This window comes from Hibiscus syriacus, unplaced genomic scaffold, assembly GCF_006381635.1.
Source record: "Hibiscus syriacus cultivar Baekdansim isolate YM2019G1 unplaced genomic scaffold, ASM638163v2 tig00113337_pilon, whole genome shotgun sequence".
In the NCBI taxonomy this organism is placed as follows: Eukaryota; Viridiplantae; Streptophyta; class Magnoliopsida; order Malvales; family Malvaceae; genus Hibiscus; species Hibiscus syriacus.
In genome coordinates this window covers 354,244-373,992 of record NW_024063456.1, presented here as the reverse complement: position 1 = coordinate 373,992, position 19,749 = coordinate 354,244, and the positions used below count along the sequence as shown (strand labels likewise).

General features: G+C 40.0%; 1 protein-coding gene across 1 annotated transcript; it reads right to left on the bottom strand.

The window, feature by feature from the left end:
• Nucleotides 1–36: 36 nt before the first annotated feature.
• On the bottom strand, nt 37–19,187 carry LOC120186302 (endoribonuclease Dicer homolog 1-like). The gene is made up of 21 exons (XM_039190281.1): nt 17,760–19,187; nt 17,549–17,662; nt 16,820–17,030; nt 16,282–16,676; nt 15,963–16,194; nt 15,460–15,632; nt 15,244–15,366; nt 14,988–15,148; nt 12,028–12,261; nt 11,790–11,940; nt 11,531–11,713; nt 10,408–10,569; nt 10,230–10,325; nt 9,496–10,121; nt 2,533–2,633; nt 2,253–2,443; nt 1,257–2,174; nt 965–1,129; nt 496–866; nt 109–418; nt 37–68 (listed from the first exon to the last, which is right to left on the bottom strand). Exons 1-20 carry the CDS (start codon nt 18,840–18,842, stop codon nt 241–243), a joined length of 5,868 nt encoding a protein of 1,955 aa, XP_039046212.1. The 5' UTR covers nt 18,843–19,187; the 3' UTR covers nt 37–68; nt 109–240.
• Between the last annotated feature and the right edge of the window lie 562 nt (nt 19,188–19,749).

Genomic DNA, 19,749 nt, shown 5'->3' with positions numbered 1-19,749 from the left:
TGCAAAACAAGACAGTCATTTGATTCTACCTTTTTCTTTGGCAAAATCATAGCATTTATAAATGACAACTCTATAAATTATACACCCCCACAACAGATAAGGAAATACAAATCTATGAATAGTGATACACCCCACGACCAACAGGGAGATAAAAATCTATGAATCGTGATACAACCCACGACCAATAGGGGGCTATTAAAAAAGAGTTTGGGAACAATGTACCAAAATAATCTTATACGGTCATGAATACCATTTGTTTAAGAGTTCCAAGAGAAGCACTGCAGCTGAGTCCTTAGCCTTCTTAACACTGGGCATTGGCTCGCCTACGCATTCATCGGTCCACCCCCTGTCAGTGGTATTTACCTTAACAGCAAATGTAAATCTCTTTGCATGGGCCGGTCCCCCTTCACTCACACACCTAAAGATACACACAATAGATCGGTTATCTCTGTTGTCGTCCAAGAGGAAGAAAAGGTACTGACTCGAATTTCTTACCGATAGGAGGGCATAGGCCAGTTTCGACGCAGGCAGATATCATTCAATGTTTGTCTTGTAAATGTCTGGTTTCCATTCTTCTTTTTCCCATTCTCCTCAGGGTTCTCCTTAGCATCAGCTGTTTCTTTCTCCTTCAAGACAGCAAGTGCATTCCTCGCAGCTAGTTTCTGTGCCATCTTCTTTTGGGGATTCTGAGCAACTCCCACTTGGACACCATCTATGAAAACCTCCACAGTGGCCAAATTGCCACTTCGACTGGCTTTGTATTCCAAGCCTTCAGCTTGTTGCTGGCATCGCTCTTGTAGTTCCCGGACAGGATGCATTGGCAATGTCTCTGGAGTCACCATGGGATGCAACAGAGGTTGAAAAACCTGGAAAGCAACAACAATTTTTTTTCCTTATCAGATATCTTTTTTGTATATAGTTGTAAGAGAAGTCGGGAAGGGCAAAAATTCATTCCCAAACTAACCCTCCAGACAACTGCAGTGTCACGTCCGCTGTCAAGAAAAATGCCACCAGCAATAGATTCAACAATATCTCCAAGAACTTTTGGAGCTTTGCAATCTCCCAAACCGAATGAGTTGAACCCCGGCTTTAATAACTCCTCCTGAACTTCCTTCACGAATTCCCGAATCTGAAACAGAAGCCAATAATGCCAAAGTCAGGAAAAACCTACCATTGTGTCAGAAAAGCAAGTTGATTGTTGGGGTTAAAACTACCAGCCATTACATATGAAAAAGTGAAGGAATCAGACAGCAAACCTGTTTCTCAAGGGCACTTGATCCATGCCGAAGGTGCACATGAAGCTGGTGCTTTACCGCAATACGTGCAAAGTTTTCATTATTTACAGCAGCAGCCCGCAAATCAGTCAAGCGGCCTGGAGGCAGATTGGTGTATGTGAAAAATAAATGTCTTGTGATAAGATGATCCAAGACTGCATCACCAATAAACTCCAAACGCTGGTAGCACGATACTCCAGATGCTGGGCGTGAAGCATGAGTAATAGCTTCTACCAACAAGGCCCTATTATTAAACTTTATTTTCAATGCACCTTCCAAGGCATCAAAATTTACACTCCTAAGTATGCTTTCTTTAACATTGGATGGCTTCATTATAGATTCCATCTCAACAGGATCGGATTCCACCTGGATCCCAATCCATTTCATGAGGTGGTTAGCTGCACTCTTGCCACCTTCAACATAATATACTCCAATTAGCGATTCAACAACGTCCGCTAAGGTCTTGCTAGAGAGGACTCTATAAGAACTTGAGTCACTCTCAATCTCACCATCTTCCATATCTTCATCTTCAAACCCATCACCATTTACTTTTCCTGGTAAAACATCAACAGTTGTATGTTCTTGATCAAATAAGGATGTGTCTCCATCTTTTGTATCCTCGTCAAAGACTGGCAATACCCCAGGAGCAGCCCATCTAGATGGTGCAAAGCGATCCGCTTGGATATATGATTGAAGTCCCTTGTTTAGTGAATATTGATACAATACCATGTTACTCACCATTTGTTGCCTCATCCTGGTCAGTTGACCCTCATGTTTATCGGGATATTTAAGAAACAAAAAGCGACTAACAACCCATTTCAAGTAAGCATCCCCCAGCAGCTCTGCCCTTTCATAGCAAAATGTCTCCTGACATGAAGCGGCAGTCAAAGCTTCCAAAATCTGAACATGAAAAATGAAGTAAATTTATTAATCATCTGAAAGCCACTAGAATTTAACCAGCCAGACAATATATCACACCTTTGAAGCGGGGACTGGAAATTGTATTATGTGCTTAAGTTGAATTGCAAGAAGCATGCTCTCGACCCTCCTCATAATAGAGGGCAACCTCTGGGCACCTCTAACAAGTGATCCAGGAAGTGGATGGACAAAACACAGCTCCGGAGGAAGAAAAACATAGTATGTTTTGTCAATAGCCTCCTCTGATTCACCTTCACATGGTGCACATATTACGTTAAGCAACAAAAGGACCATAGCAACATATTAATTTTTGATGCAAGAAGAATTTTGCTAAATATACCTTCCGAGTGCTCAAATCGAGGAGACAAGAGATTCTTGCAGTATGAAACACCACGACCTCTTATTAAAGCTTGCCGCTTGTATCTCAACTCAACTCCATATCTGGTAACAATATAGACAGGAGTCAATAGCCTAATGCACTGAGAAAAAAATGATGAGAGAGAGTGTCAGGAAAGAAGAGAGAGAAAAAGGAATAGGCCAGTCTTCCTCCGGCGGGAGTTGGACTGTATTCGTTGACAACCTGAGTAAGAGAGTCACTAGGAGTGAGCTAAGAAACATATTTATCGATCAGGGTCAGGTGGTAAGAATTTTCATACCAAATGTGGTGAACAGGCCAAAGTATAAATCTTTCACTTTTGCCTTCGTTCAGTTTGGTAATGAAACAGAGATGAGGAATGCAGTTGAAAATATTAACGGGTTGTGGATAGATGGGAGGAAAATTTACGTTGGAGTTGCAAAGTACCAGAGTGTCTGACCAAGGGTTGCTGGTTCTTCTCGTCTTTCAGTTGGTGTCCAGGAAAAGGTTATATTTGATAAAGCTAATCCAAGTTCGAAGGCTGTGATTCCGAGCAGATTAAGAGATGATAGATCATACAAAGATGTCTTGGTGTCGTGCAGTTCGCAAAAGACTGAGTCGGAGCATATAGGAAAAAGTTACGAAAGTCTAGACAGGGGAAGAGGGATGAAGAAGAAGAAGAATATTTGGGAAATGCATATTCCTACTGAAAATTCAAGTTGGGTGAAAAGATCTCTAACGGGTATTGTGAAACATTCCTTTGAGCTGGAGTTGGTTCAAAAAGGTTTGGCTAGTGATGGTATTGAAGTTCAAGTTGCGAGCTGGGGATATGTTTGGAACTCTTGTGTTATAACGTTCAAATCAGAGGAATTGATGAAGGATGCGCGGTCAAATAAGAGTAAGGAGTTATGGTTCTGGTTCGATCGGTTGGCACCGCTGTTGAATGAAGGTGGAGTGCCTATGGCTTATTGTTTGGTGGAGCTGTTCGGTGTCCCTCAGTTATGTTGGCAAGAGAATTTCTTACAGAAGTTAGCTGGAAGGTGGGGTTTAGTGGAGGTCATCCAGGATTCGACTCTAACAAGGGAAGATCTCTCGATGGTGAGAATTTTGCTTAGGGTGGAAAGTCCCTTTGACTTCCCGGAAGTGTTTACTCTAGGTTCCTATGGAAGATCATATAAGGTGACTTCTAAGTTGGGATCTACTTCCCAGGTTTCAAATTTCTTTCATGGCATCTCGCCGGATAAATTTTCCGACGATAGAGTCACAGTCGTAGAGTCGTCAGAGGAGGAAGACGATAGTATACGTTCGTCAGACATGGCAGGTCCAGGTCAGCTTGATGTGGAAGATCGGCAGAAAGTGGACTTATGGATTGATCAGGGATTTCCTGTCGGGGTTGGTGCAGCAGGTGAAGAAAATCAGTTTTCAAAAAGAAGCTTGGCAGGGAAAGACATTAATGAAGTTGTGTCAGAAGGTCACAGTTTGGGGAGTAGTAAAAAGGGAGATTATGCTGGGCTGGGTTTAAGAAATAAGGGGGATTATAAAGACAGTTTGCAGGCCCTTTCAGACAGGAGCAGTGAGCCTTTTTCTCCTATCTTGAGACTAGTTCCGACTGGGCCAGCAGTCAAATTCATTGGGCCCGGAAATGCTAATCAAAAGCAAATTCATAATGTTACTAGCAGCTCTGGGGATGGAGACAAAGACAGAGGCAGTCAAGGCTTATGGTCTGAGGCGGGTTTTAAGGATTCAACAGGTATGGATGGTGAAGTGGGGTCTGCTGAAGGCTTAAAGCTGTCATGTTTTAGAGCTGGTTCGCCAACTCGTTCTGCTAGTCCTATTTCTTGGAAGAGTGCCCCGGTTGGGAGAAAGCTAATTAAGAGTCATAAGAGATTTTATAGCAGGTCCAGAGAAAGAAAAATTTGGTTGGATGAGCCAGGAAGGGTTTCTAGTTTAAAGTTGGGTAGGTTTCCTATCTCAAGTGGTTTTCATTCTAAAAGTTCAGAGGCGGCTGGGTTGGCTGAAGGGGTTTGTGTTGATCAAAGAGGCAAGCGCTCTTACAGGAGAATGAAAAGATCCCTCACTAGGGATGCTCTAGACCATGCTAGTGTGACTACAGTATCCACATTAACATTCTCAGGGCTGTTGGAGGAAGCGATTGCTACTTGGGAGATAAGCAGGATGCTGGGCATTTCGTTCAAGGAAGGGAAGAATGCTTTTCTACAAAAAATTATGGATTTGGAGAAAGGTTTGAGTCAGGCTAGCTGAGTCCTAAGATGGATTCTGGGATTGCTTTGGTATTTTTTATAATTGAATATGATGACAAAAATCACTATCTTGTCCTGGAATGTTAGGGGGCTGGGCAAAAAGGAAAAACAGAGAGCTATTCAGAAGTTATCCTCAGAGAAAAAACCAATATTTCTTTTTCTCCAAGAGACAAAACTTGAGATTTTACCAAGCTCATTTTTAAGAAGAAGTGGGTTGAATAAGCTGCAGGGGTTCGTTGTGTCTCCAGCAGTTGGATCTTCAGGAGGCTTATTTAGTTGTTGGGATGATAGTTGTTTTGAGTTAGAAGACCAGTTTATCCATAGGAGGTTCATTGCTGTTTTTGGGAAGTTCAAATTCAATCAATTTAGGTGTGGGTTCATTAATGTTTATGGCCCGTCTGTGGATGAAGAGAAGGCCAGTTTCTTTGAAGAATTGGGACAGTTTTTAAATGGGTGCAGTTTGCCTTTATGTGTGGGAGGGGATTTCAATGCTTACTTAACAGAGGAGGAGAAGGATGGCAGGTCTCAAAACAGAAATTCAATGGAAATTTTCAATCTGTTCATTCAGCAAACGGGGATGATTGACTTACCTTTAATAGGGGGGAATTATACATGGAGCAGTAATCGGGATTGCCCCACTGTTATTAGACTGGATAGGTTTCTGGTTAATGTTAGCTTCCTTTCTAAGTTTTCTGATATTACCCAATCGCTGTTGACAAAGTCCATTTCTGATCATAATGCTATTATTTTGGAGAGTGGGGAAGACAATTGGGGCAAGAGGCCGTTTAGGCTGTTTAGCTATTTGATGACTGAGGACGGCTTCCAAGAGAAAGTTGCAGAGTCTATTAATGAGTTCAAGAGGGTAAAAAAAAAAGCAGGAATTCTGAGCATTCTTAGAAATACTAAGTTTGATATAAAGACTTGGTCTGGAAATAGGAATCAGTTTCCTAGTAAACAGATTTCTGCTATTGAAGACAAGATCCATCACCTAGAAAACTCTTTTCAGAAGAATCGAGTTTCAGGAGTTATTGATAGTTCATCAGAGCTGAAGTTACTGAGGGATGAGCTTTGGAGACTTTACAGAATTGAGGAGCAAATCTGGTTTCAAAATTCAAGAGAGAAGTGGGTTAAAGATGGTGATCGGAATACTAAATTTTTTCACACTTGTGCTTCCATTAGGAGGAGGAGGAACGCTTTAAATGCTATTTGTGTTGATGGGGTTATTATCAGGGACCCAGTCCGGTTAAAGTCTGCTGTCAAAGAGCATTTTTTCAAAGCTTTCAATAGCCGCACTACCTTGGAAGTGGAGGATATTAATTTAAATTTCTCAAGAATTTCAATGGAGCAGAGTCTTATGCTAGAAAAGGAGTTTACGGAAGGTGAACTTTTTGAAACCTTGAATTCGTGTGATAGTAACAAAGCTCCGGGTCCGGATGGGCTGAGTATGGGTTTTTTCAAAAAAATTTGGTCTTCATTGAAAGCTGATATTATGAATTTTTTCAATAACTTTTACTTGGGAAAGGATTGGGAGCATGGCATTAATCATTTGTTCATAACTCTAATTCCAAAGGGCTCTAATATTGGGGGTCTAGATGATTTCAGACCAATTAGCCTAGTAGGTGGGATGTACAAGATTCTTTCCAAGTGCCTTTCGAGAAGGTTGAGGTGTTGCATGGATGATGTTGTTAGTGATTCACAATTTGCCTTCACTCAGGGTAGACAAATATTGGATTGTTCTTTCATCGCTAATGAAGGTATTGATTTGTGGAGGAAGAAAGGATTGAAGGGTTGTGTGTTGAAGGTGGATTTCAAGAAGGCCTACGATACGGTAGATTGGGATATTTTATTTAAAGTTATGGTTAGAATGGGATTCGGATTAAAATGGTGTGACTGGATTCGGAAATGTGTGTCAACTGCCTCGGTTTCAGTGCTAGTTAATGGGGTTCCTACGGATGAATTTCCTATGGCTAGAGGTCTTAGACAAGGGTGCTCCTTGTCACCTTTGCTGTTTAATTTCATTGGCGAGTTACTTAATCTACTGATTCGGAAAGCAGTATCTTCGGGCCTGTTCAGTGGTTTGATTGTTGGCAAGGATGATACAGCTCTTAATTTGTCACATTTGCAATTCGCAAATGATCTCATTATCTTCTGTATGGCTTCGAAGACACAGATTCTAAATGTCAAGAGGGTCTTAAGGGTCTTTGAAGTCATTTCAGGACTGCAATTAAACCTCACTAAGTGTAGATTATTTGGGATTAATATCAGTGAGGAAGAGGTGTTGCAGTGGGCTAATAATATTGGTTGTGTAGTGGGACATTTTCCTTCGGAATATTTGGGATTACTGCTTGGTGCTAAGAGAAATTTTATAGCGTTGTGGGATCCGATAGTGCAGAAATTTAACAAGTTAGCCAGCTGGAAGGTGAGGACTCTGTCTGTGGAAGGAAGATTAGTGTTATTAAAGGCTATTTTATGCTCATTACCTACCTATTTCATGTCCCTGTTTAAAATACCCTCTTCCGTGATTGTTAAGCTAAATTCCATTATGGCCAGTTTTCTATGGGGAGGAGGGGCAGAGGTTAAAAAAATCCATTGGATAAACTGGTCGACAGTATGTTTTGCAAAAAGTGCGGGTGGTCTAGGAGTTCTAGATCTTAATTACATGAATAGAGCACTCCTAGGAAAGTGGTCTTGGAGGTTTGCGAATGATGGAGGCTCAGTGTGGAAAAAGGTTATTTGCAGTAAGTATAATCTGGACCCTAGCTTGTTGATTTTCAAGGAAAAACTACCTGCTTTTTCTTCTTGGATTTGGAAATCAATAGTCAATAATCATTTCAAAGAAGACCAGTTCGGAGCTAAATTTCGAAGTCTGTTAGATGTTCGAGTAGGCAGTGGGGACAGAATCAGTTTCTGGTCTGATAATTGGGCGACTGTTTCCCCTCTTAAAGAGGTCTTCCCCAGATTATTTGTTCTGTCTGCAAATAAAAATGGGAAGTTAAAAGAGTTTGGTGAGTTCAAGTCCTCAGTTTGGTGTTGGCATGTTCAATTGAGAAGGAGTTTGAGTGACTGGGAACTGGTTCAATTCTGCGATCTGATGACCTTAATTAACAATATACCTCTGTCCAAGGATCTGTCTGATGGGTGGGTTTGGAGAGGAAAAGGGGATGGGATCTATTCTGTTAAGACCAGTGTCAAAGCTTGCAGTCCTGTGTTGTCAGTTGATTCTTTTTGGATGAAATTCATTTGGAGGGGTTTGGTGCCTCCCAGAGTGGAGGTCTTTTTGTGGCAGGTTGTGCATCATAGACTGCCAGTAAAACAGGAACTACAAAGGAGAGGAGTTTCAACTGTTATAGATGTGTCATGTCCCCTTTGTAAAAAAGAGGTTGAATCCTCTTTGCATTTATTTTTTACTTGCCTTGTGGCATGGGCATTGTGGATGAAATTTTTGAAATTGTGGGGTGTTAGTTCGGTTTTGCAGGCCAATGCTCAAAGTTTTCTGATAGCTTGGGAGCATTTGGTCCCTAATTCTAGAATTTGGTCATATATTCCGGGTGTGGTGCTATGGACTATATGGAAATATAGGAATGACATTGTGTTTGATGGGGGTAGGCTCGATCAGATCGATCTGTTTTTTATGGCAAGATGTAGGCTGGCGACTTGGTTCATAACGAATACCAAGGATGTCTCTATTCTAAAAGACTCTCTCATCTCTGATCCTACTATTGGGGATTATTGCTCTAAGTCAAGGTGTTCGATCATTGAAATTGTGTCTTGGTTTCCTCCTCCAAAGGGTTTTATTAAACTTAATGTGGATGCAGTAGTGACTGGTGATTGGAGGAAGAGTGGTGTTGGGGGAATTCTTAGAGATGAGGATGGCTCGGTGATGGGCTCTTTTCAAGAGCCTTCTGGTCCAGGTCCTCCGGCGCTGATTGAGTTGTTGGCAGTTAAGAGGGGCCTAATTTTTTTTGAGCCGTTTCATAAGCAGATGAAGGAACGTTTATTGATTGAATCTGACAGTAAACTTGCAGTAGAGTGGGTCAAGAATTTTGATCTTTGTCCCGGTGTATACTCTAATCTAGTAAAAGATATTGTTACTAAGTTAAGGGAGTTGAATGGTATTATTAGATGGGTTGCTAGGTCAACCAATGTTGAGGCTGATAGTTTAGCCAAAGCTGGTATTGGCTAGTTTTACATTTGTGATTTGTTTTTGTAGTCTTTGGGGTGGATTATGTAAAGGGAGTGTTTATGTGTTGTTGTTAAACATTATGTATATTGTGGTTTTTAATGAATCCTAAGGCACTCTTTTCCTCCTTCCGCTGATTGAGAAACACTTAGTGTTCCATTAATCATGAAGGGGGTTTTTAACGAGGCCTACATTCCTATCAAAAAAAAATAGCCTAATGCACTCTCTGTTGTGAACGAAGAAACAAAAAGCATATTTGATCTGTAAGGACATTCACTACTATCAGGTAGCATGTGACAAAAGCTCACATATTCTATACCCAAAAGTAGTCAACCATGTCCCTCACGGCATAAGACATGCTTTCCTTTTCTTCACGCTCAACTGAAGTGACATTTAGGCCATCTCATCCATTAAAGAGAAGCAATTAATAGGCAGCCAATTGTTACTTCTAATTTTCATATGTAGGGAATAAAGGAAATTTAACGGTAAATGATGTCAAATTCATACTTCTGCTTATAGTAATCGGCATATGAGCTGTACTCCAGAGGACCAAGATAGCCCTCTTTCCTCGGAAAGGAGGTCTCTGCTGTCATGTCGTAGCATATTGAATCTACATAAAACCTCTTCCCTGAATGAGCAGCTGTTGCTATTCTTCCAACGAGATGATCTGCATGTGTGAAACCATCAGCCATTATCAATTTGCCTTTGGTCAAATCCGCTTCTTGTAACTCGAGCACATCATGACTAGGAACCACCCCAGTAGCTTTAACAACATCATATGGGGCTACAGCTCCTCTGATACCATAAGTAGGATGAGGTTTGTGCCCAAAAGCCAGGCCATTACGCAATTTCCCAAATCCATACTCCCTTCTGTCACCACCAAGTGTCCTCTCGTTTGTTCCAAGGAAAACATCTGGCCTAGCTCTCTGAAGGGGATTGTTCCATGCATCTGTAGTGACTATATTATCAACCAAATCCCAATCAACTTCTTTTATAGGATCTACACACTTATCGCCAACCACAGGGACAAACAAATATGCCTTGGCAGGATCCCAAGGAGTAGTGGAAGGATCAACATCCACATCCAATACAATGCTCATCAGTCTTACGTGAAAACTTTTAAGGGATGCCAGCTGCACATAAGCAGACTTGTGAATTATATCATAAGTATAATCTAAAGTAAAAACAGCCAAAAACCACAATTTGTAATTATCATCCAAACCAATTAAACAGCAACTCACCTGACTTTCAGTAATATCTATTGAACCCCTGAAGACAAGAGATGCCTTGGTTATCATGGCTCGAACGATAAATAGATCCACCGACATCGATAAGACCTAAATAGACAGATGTTATTCAAAATTAATATCCTATTTACCAAATGCATGTCATGTTTAATATAAAAACAAACAAAATTACCTCTGCATCCAGCTCTTTGCCAAAAAGTACTGCAAAATCTGAGACTTCAGTTAAGAATGAATCTTTTGAAGAGCCATTATTTACGCATTTGATGGTATACAAGTAGAGACGAAGTAGTTTAGAGTCATCAGTGCCATCTCTTCCAGATAAAATCCAATCTCCCTGTGGACAAGGAAACCTTTCAATAAACTTGCAAACCAAAATGCATATTAGTTAAAGGACATGTTTGTTTTCTCCCACAACATCTTCCTCCATAAGCACAAATGTAGGCAAATCCCTTTACAATATGTCTCTACTAGATTTTAGTCTTACCAATATTTGTGGTAATGAATCTAATTCTGATGCAATCAAATATAAATGCCAAATTGCAAGTTAAAACCCTCATTTTATGTCTATGATTTACAAGCAAAAGTCAGCCATTACTTTTCATAAGGATGTTAGGCAACAAAAAATATGTCAACACCAACGGATACTAGTATTTAACACGAACAAAAGAAAAGGCATTTTGCACTTTGATGTGCAGACAATGATGCAGGAGCATTATTTTGTATTGCTTTATTCTATTATTTCAGTTTTATTTTATAATATTTATTGATTATTATATGTATGATAGACGGCCAAGGCTAGGGCAGTTAAGTACTTTTAGGGTTATTAAGTATCTTTAGGGTTTAGATCTACGGTTATGAGTAAATAGTGCTTGCAAGAAAGCTAGCCTATATAAATAAGTTGTAGGCTTTGTGGCCAAAACAATTCTTCTTATTATTTTCTTTGGATTATTATAAAGAAACTAGAAGCTTTTGTAAAACCCCAAGTTCTCTAAAGTTCCATCTTCCCTAATCATTTGTTCAGCCTTATTTCTTTCTATTGTTACTGTTTTTCTTCTTAACCACATCAGATAAGTATTGGAATAAGGTGTCATACAAGCAACAGAAAAGAAAACTAGGTCAAGCGATAAAAAAGAGGGGCCATGTTGAGGGGGAGAAACTATCTAAAAAACAGTATTATAACAGTTGCAGAATAGAAAACATATGTACTAGTATGTATATTAACATGGGCAAGCAAGAAATTGCAAATTAAGATAAAAATACATAGATGGGAAGTCAAATCCATAGAGGACACTAACCTGGAGTATATCTGCTACACCTTCAGGATAGAACTCTCTATGTCTAGCAGTTCCAGGAAGTGGTTCTCCATCATCATTCTGCTCAGCCTTCTCTGCTTCTTCCCCACTTCCTTTGTCGGGCAAGAGCATATCAGTAAATGCTCCCATTTCATGGAGCTTCTTGCAAGCAGCCAAGCATACAGCCTGCATGTTACACGTGTTATCAACATGAGGAATTATTATGTCTGATAAAGAAGTAGATAGTGGCAAGACAGCATGCCTGCTGGGCAAGCCTCATAGAACTGCACATGGGGCCCTCAAGCTCTTCAAATGGTGCATTACAGGGGAACTGAAGCTTGCAAGAATATTCAACTGGACCTCCTGGCTTCTCATGCTTCTTCATGATAAACTCGGGACGGAGTATTGAATATCTAAAAGCCAAAAGAAACGGCAAAGTAAAAGAACAAACGACAAAAGAAACAGGAAAAAATATCTATATCTTATAATGAGTACAATACCTGTCGCTGGGAAGCTGAGAGCAGTAAAAATGGACAAGTCCAACAGCAGAATTTAAGCTAACAACAGCACCAGTTGATTCGACCTGGTACACTGTACCTGGTACCCTATCCACTGAAATTAACCTCGAAGTATCCTTCAGATGACTAAGGTCAGTTCTCTCAATTGCTTCTTTCCGCAAGGTCTCCTCACTATTCCTTGCATTCCTTAGGAATGTTGCATGTGATAAATTTCCTCTGTAGACAATACAAAAGTTAAGTTTGTATGGATAAATAATGGTAGAAAGAAAATACTTAAAAAAGAATTATGGGATCTTTATAAAAAAGAACTGATTTGGTTACATAAGCCGAGACTGAAGTGGGGATTGGAGGGTGACAGGAATTCAAGATTTTTTCATCAGTGTGCTGGAATTAGAGGTAGATTGAATGGCATTAAATCTCTCAAAGTGAAAAAAAAGCTGATTTCTGATCCAAGGTCGATTATAGTTTTTGTGATGGACTTTTTTTAAAGAAGTGTATAACCAGAAGACTACTTTTGAAGTTGAAAATATGGACTTGGATTTTCCGAAACTCTCGGAGGTTCAAAGTTCGATTTTGGAAAGGCCCTTTTTGGACGAGGAGATTTAGGATGCAATAGCCTCCTCGGATAGTAATAAAGCTCCCAGACCCGATGGTTTGAATTTAGATTTCTGCAAGAAATTTTGGCCGAACTTGAAAGAAGGGATTGTGGCTTTCTTCGAAGAGTTTTAGAAGTGAAGGATTGGGAAGGGGGTTAACCATTCATTTATTACCCTTATTCCAAAGAAGGCCAATCCGGAATGCTTGGATGATTACCAGCCTATTAGCCTTGTAGGAGGGCTTTATAAAATTCTTTCGAAGGTGTTATTAAGAAGATTGAGGTTGTGTATTAATGATATTATTAGCCCTTCACAATTCGCTTTTATTCCGGGGAGACAAATTATGGATTGTTCGTTTATTGCGAATCAGGGTATTGAATTTTGGAGGAAAAAAGGGTTGAATGGGGTTGTCTTTAAGGTGGACTTTAAAAGAGCTTACGATTCAGTGGATTGGTTGATTTTGTTGAGAATCATGAAGCGTACGGGATTTGGTGAGAAATGGTGTTCTTGGATTTTCCAATGTGTGTCTATAGCTTCTATATCGGTGTTAGTGAATGGGTCACCTATGGATGAATTTCAAATCGCTTAAGGGTTGCGTCAGGGCCATTCCTTATCCACTTTGCTTTTTAATTTGGTTGGTGAGTTGATAAATTTGTTGCTTGCTAAAGCAGTGAACGTTGGGCTGTTCAGAGGATTTGAGTTAGGTAATCAAGAACAATCCTTTGTGTTGTTGCATTTGCAATTTGCGGACGATCTCATAATTTTTTGCAATACCTCATTAGGGGAGCTGAAGAATGTAAGAAGGGTGTCATCAATCTTTGAAAAGATGGCTGGGTTGCAGTTAAATTTATCAAAGAGCAGAATTTTAGGCATAAACGCTGATCCAGAGATTATAAAGGAGTGGGCTAATGTTATTGGTTGCTCGGTGGGTTTGTTTCCGTCCGAGTATCTTGGTTTACCTCTTGGGGCTAAGAGGGATTCGGTGGCTATGTGGGAGTCAATTGTTCAAAGATTTTATAGAAAGCTGGCTGGTTGGAAGGCATCATCTTTGTCCTTAGCCGGAAGGGTTGTATTGGTTATATCAGTGTTGTGTGCTCTCTCAATCTACTTCTTTTCTATCTTCCGATTACCAGTGTGTGTTTTGAACAAGTTGAACTCTATAATTGCAGCTTTTCTATGGGGGGGTTTGACAGATAAGAGAAATATTCATCGAGTAAATTGGGTTTCGGTGTATAGGCCTAAGAACTTGGGGGTTTAGGAATTCCTAACCTAGACCTATTAAATAGAGCTCTTTTGGGGAAACGACTGGAAATTTGCCTACGAAAAAATAATCGTGGTGGAAAAGGGTTGTATGATATGTCAATAGTTTGGATCCGAATGCAAGTATGGTAGATAGTTCGATTTCCTCTCGTGCTTCGTGGATATGCAAAAGGGTGGTAAAAAGTTTCTATTCAAGCGATGATTTTGGAGAAAGTCTTAGAAATAATATGCAATTAAGAGTCGGCAATGGCGAGTCTGTTTTGTTTTGGCATGACATTTGGTTGGATTTGATTCCATTAAAAGATCGATTTTCGAGGTTATTCACTCTCTCGGCTAACAAAGGGGACAGAGTTGTTGATTTCAGGAAAACTACTTTGTCGGGATGGTTTTGGGACTTACAAATGAGAAGGAACCCTGCCGATTGGGAGTTGGACCAATGGCTCGTGCTTAATTCGATGCTGAGTAATTATTGTATCCTTCGGTGGAGGACTACTGGATTTGGACAGGGAATGGGGAGGGTTTTTTTCAGCCAAGTCATGTATTTGGAAATTTTTTGAGTTGTCGCTTGCTAATCTATTTGGGTCAGACACATTTGGTTAGGGATAGCCCCACCTCGAGTGGAAACTTTCGTCTGACAGGTTGTTCATCAAAGATTAGCGGTTAAAGAGGAGTTGCTGAATCGTGGAGTCGCAGGGATCGTGGATCCACTTTGTCCGTTGTGTGGCAGGTTTTCGGAGTCTGTTTCACTTATTTGTGCATTGTGATGTGGTTTGGGGCTTATGGTCTAGATTTTTGCGCTTTTGGAACGTTTCCTTTGTTGTTCCGAAGAGTCTGGCTGCTTCGATCTCTGTTTGGGCAGATCTAGTTTCACGCTCGACTATTTGGACTTTCATTCCAGGGGCGGTAATGTGGTCGGTTTGGAAGTGTAGGAATGAGATTATTTTTGGGAAAGGAAAGTTAGACTCAACGTTGTTATTTTTTCTTGTAAGATAAAGGATTGCAGCATGATTTGTAGGTAGATTATTTTTGAGAAAGGGGATTTCTAACGAGGCCTCCCATTTTTATAAAAAAAACCATCACAAGTACCTCTCAATCATCAAGATGTAATCTGACCCAGGCTTCCTTGCGCGACCCCTGGACTGAATGTATGCCAAAACAGTTTTCGCAAGATCAAAACGAATAACAACATTGCATTGCCGAATATCCAATCCTTCCTCGGCAACACTAGTTGCAACTAACAATGTCACCTAACAACAGATAAAAAAAAATATTTTAGCAAATGTTTACAATTCCATGATTCAGATCTTTCATCAGCTGTAGTGAGAGAGCATGGGATACATACACGACCATCTCGGAATTTAGCAATTGTATCCTGCATTTGTCCAGTCCGCATTTCTTGACTATTGTTGTGCCCAATCAAACTTGCACACCTGATGAAACCCAGAGATGGAAGCTCTGCAAAAACCTGTCCATTCAAAAAGCTTTAATAGCATTACTAGGGCACTGCAAGGGGATGAAATATATCATTGAAAATGATAAAACAAGTCAATCCTTTAACCTTAGGAAGAACTAAAGCAGCCACAACTCGCTCAACAAAGATGATAGCACGAAAATCCTCCGTGTGCTGATACTTGAGAAGAATTTTAATCAATGATTGTACTTTTGGGGTCACTTTACCATCTGCTACAGCCGCTCCAATTACCACATCCACATGCTCTCCACCAGAGACAACTGTGACAAAAAGGTGCATAAGTTGAAAATACACACCAAAATGTTCTTAAATTATCTTCTGTTTAGAAATACCTAAGATGATAAAAAGGTTCCTTAGGAAGACAAAAAACAAAGCACAAGCAAGCCCGCAACGCATGCGGTATATGACAAGTAAACATTCAAAGTTAACAATGATCACTTTGTCTTGAAGTCACCTAGGTAAATTTAAGCTGATAGCCTATATTCAGCCTTAGGCTGATAAATCAGTTCTCCAAAATCAGGAACAAATCAGCTTCAAATTGTACTGGCAAAGTAAAAAGAGGAAGGTAGACAATTAAACGAAAGATGCACCATGACTGTCAGGGAGCTCTCCTTCCTCAATCTCATCAGGGTAGGTCCCCTCTTGAGCATTACATCTCTCTGCTTCTTCACTGTTCATATCTTTTTCAGCAACAGCTCCCTCCGATAATTGGCATTTTAAGAGAGAAACGACTTTGTTTAGGTAAGATTCTTGAAACTTGACATCAAGCTGGTAGTTTGCCCTCTCATCATTTTGTAACGCTGTCAGAAAAGATTGTGCAACCTGCAAAAAGGCAAACAAAAGGAACCAAGATCGTTGCACAACCAATAAAATAACTTAATTACTTTAAGAGATATAAATATAAAATACCTTGTAAGCACACCATTGACCCAATTCACCAAGTGCATAATTAATGGCCCTTAACTTTTGTATCAAATTAGCAGCTCCATCACTTTCTGTTCTTTCAGATACACCATAAACTTGGTGAAGCTCTTCCTTGGCTCCTGCATCTCTAGCTCCCATGAACTGCCATTTACTTCTTCTAGAGCTCGACTGTGCCGCTTCTTCAACTGTCACTTCCATTTGTTTTATTTGTTCATGAAGGGACCATAAACTGGCTGCTTTGTCATACTCTACCACAACTTCTGAGGGCATTGGCACATGTTTTTCAAGTTCCTTGCGGTCTTTAATTGTACAGACTACAGAATCCAGCTTGCTTTCTAGATTACGAATCTTTATTGCACAATCGACTTGACTTGAAACACCTAAATATATTCAAAAATAAGTTTAGATGGGGGAAGTTCTTACAATAAACTAAAAGGAAAATTTTCAATTGAGTGTGAGACTCCCTTAGTCTCTCGATGGAATATAAATTCAAAGAAGCCAACACTAGAAAATAAAAATATACCCTTCAAGTTAACAGGAGAAGCAGTCATCCCGAAAACAGAAGGTCTCTTCTCCTTTGGTGTTGTATGATAGAATTCAGACATAACCAGTGAATACGGATGTTTCTTCACAGCATGATGGCACTCATCCAGAATAAGAAGATTGATTGCTTCCATTTTAATTATGCTGTGCCTCAAAATATTCAGCAGAATTTGAGCTGTCATAACCAAAACCTGCAAGAAAACATCAATTCAACAAATTATATACACAAAATCATATATGCAAAATCAACAGCTCCCAAAGCCTAGCAAAGATAAAACCATTCTGGGGACGTGGTTGCTAGACAGCCAACTTAAAATTGTTCAATTACCTACAGACTGACCAGAATTTGGCAGCCCATAGTACCTTGTCAAGGGAGTTTAAAAAAGAACAATTTTTCTATCCATTAAAGCTCCTTTCAGTTAATTGTTCTAATTAGGGCTTACCTACTTCCCCCTCCTTTTTTTTCTTTTCTAAATGGGATAATGGTATACCAATATTATTACTACCACTTGATTCCAACTCCTTAGAGTAGGCGTATAAGGATCTTGCTAGATTTGAAAACTATATCAATATCATCCCATTCCTTCAACATACTGCAATTTGCTTAAGTGGCGACTAGCAATACAATAAGGAAATTACTTAGAACATTGAAGAAAATCTCAAATGACGGTCAAGCAGGAATTTTCACAAAACAAAATTGAGAAGCTACCTGCTTTGTTTCAAACTCACGCTGCCACCTACGAGCATCCCAAAAATCTTGACCCATCTCCCCACAATAATGGCCTACTTGGAAACCAGTTCGCTCGCGAATAACTTCAGCTTGCTGGAAAATGCAAATAAAAGATAATCAGAACTGAACTCGGAAACAACAGAAACCTTCAAAACTTAGAAGAACATTAAAATTCTACAAATTCTACTACCTGGTAAACTAGTGGAACTTTGGGGACCAAAAAGACAGAGAGCACTTTTCTGTTCTGCTTTTGTAAATCATCAGCAATACTTTTGATGAGGAGAACAGCAATGAGTGTCTTCCCTGCCCCTGTTTCAAGAAATGCAATTGTGTTTTTCCCTTTTGCCTGTTCAAGAACATCCAATTGATACTGACGAGCTTGCTCCTCCAAAACTTTTTCCTTTGGCTGTTCAACTTTCTTCTCCCTCTTTCCATTAGACTCCTGAGTTTTGTCATTAGCCGCCTTCGCTTCTTTTTGCTGATCTGCTTCCCAAGTTCCCAATTTAAAAATCATCTCATTGGAACCTGACCGATCCCTCTCCCAATAACCCCTTGATTCTCTATCTCTCCCATCCCTCCTATTACCACCATAATAATGTTCTCTTCTCCTAACATGCTCTCTATCTCTCCGATCGATATCATCCCAATCACGAACCCTTTTTCGAGCAGAAGATCTCTCCCTTTCCCTGTGGTAATACTGACCTCTACTAGAATGGAAGTGGGATTCATGACTCTGTCGTTTTCGCCTATCACTCTTGCCACAACTCTCTTCACTATCTAAATCCCTATCCCTTGACTCAGATGACCTTTTATCATCTCGATGAACTCCATTATCCTTAGTAGAGTAATCAAGCAAATTGGAATTACTAACATCACAGTTCTTCTCCTGCCCTTTGCTCTCAATGCTGTTCTTTTCAACACCATTAGGTGGTGGAACCGAGTTCTCAGGTAAATTCTTGGAAACCACAGAGAGCTCATTGGGACACAGTCCATCCCCGACAACAGAGTCATGAATCCGACTTCCATTTCCATTGAAAACAGTGCTATCACTGTTACCTTCTACCGGAGGAAGGCCACCGCCGTTCTTGATGCTATCGAGAATGTGATCAATCCCACCAAAGAAATCTTGGTTGGAAGTATTGTCAACCGAGTCTTGGACTAGAGGGGCGTCGAAATCAACAAAATCATTAATCAAGTCGCACGGTATGTCCTCGCAAGCATCCAACCAGTAAGATGATCCATTTCCACCAGAAACCCTACCCTCATCCTCCATTGATCCAAATTACCCAGAACTAAAACACTCCCCACTTCAAGACAATAAACAAAGAGTAAAACACCCAAAAATAAATAAGAACCAAAACTATAAAGAAAACCCAGAAAGAAAAACAAAGAACTCGGGAAGAATAATTAGGATCTTAATTAGGTTCTTGACAGAAGAAAGAACTTTTATAAAGTTTCTATCAAAAGACTGAGAGATATAAAAAGAGTTAATGAAGACACAGATTAAGAGTAGATAGACCGCAGGAAACACGCAAGAAGTATATAGCTAAGGACGGGGATTCATTTAAAAGGAGAAGAAACGGAAAATTCATGAAGAAAAAAAAAACCCCACCTAAAACTATTTTTGTGTGATTCTTAGATTCCACGGTCTATCAACGCCTATTCTGTTATCTTCCGTTTCTCTCTTTAATTTTGACTCCTTTCCTTCAAGCCGGCGCCTTTTCTCAGTTGCTCCTTTCTTTGATTCTTCTGGGTTTTAGCCTTGTTTTCTCTGCGAAACAACGATGGGGAAATAAATATAAATTAATAATTATTGACGAAAATCCCCCAGGACTAATAGGTTTTTTTCCCTATGGGGGTCTTTACGCAATGTTTTTTTCCTTACAATTTACACAAAAACTTCTGTTACTTGGGCGGTTCTGTTCTCCTTTTAAGTTTTAACTCTCTCAAACTCGAAAGTACAGAGAAACAGTGATTTCAAGTGACTAAACCAATGATTGTATGCCACGTTTGTTCCAATGAGTGTTTCCTTATTACGTGGCGGTTTATGATTGGATAGTAGAGTAGGGTTTTTGGAACTATGTTGTTTCACACTCTATTAGGGGACGCGAAGTCGAATTTCTTCTTAAATAGTACAGACACGTGTCGAACAGTTGGAGTCCACTAGTAGAATCATGCAA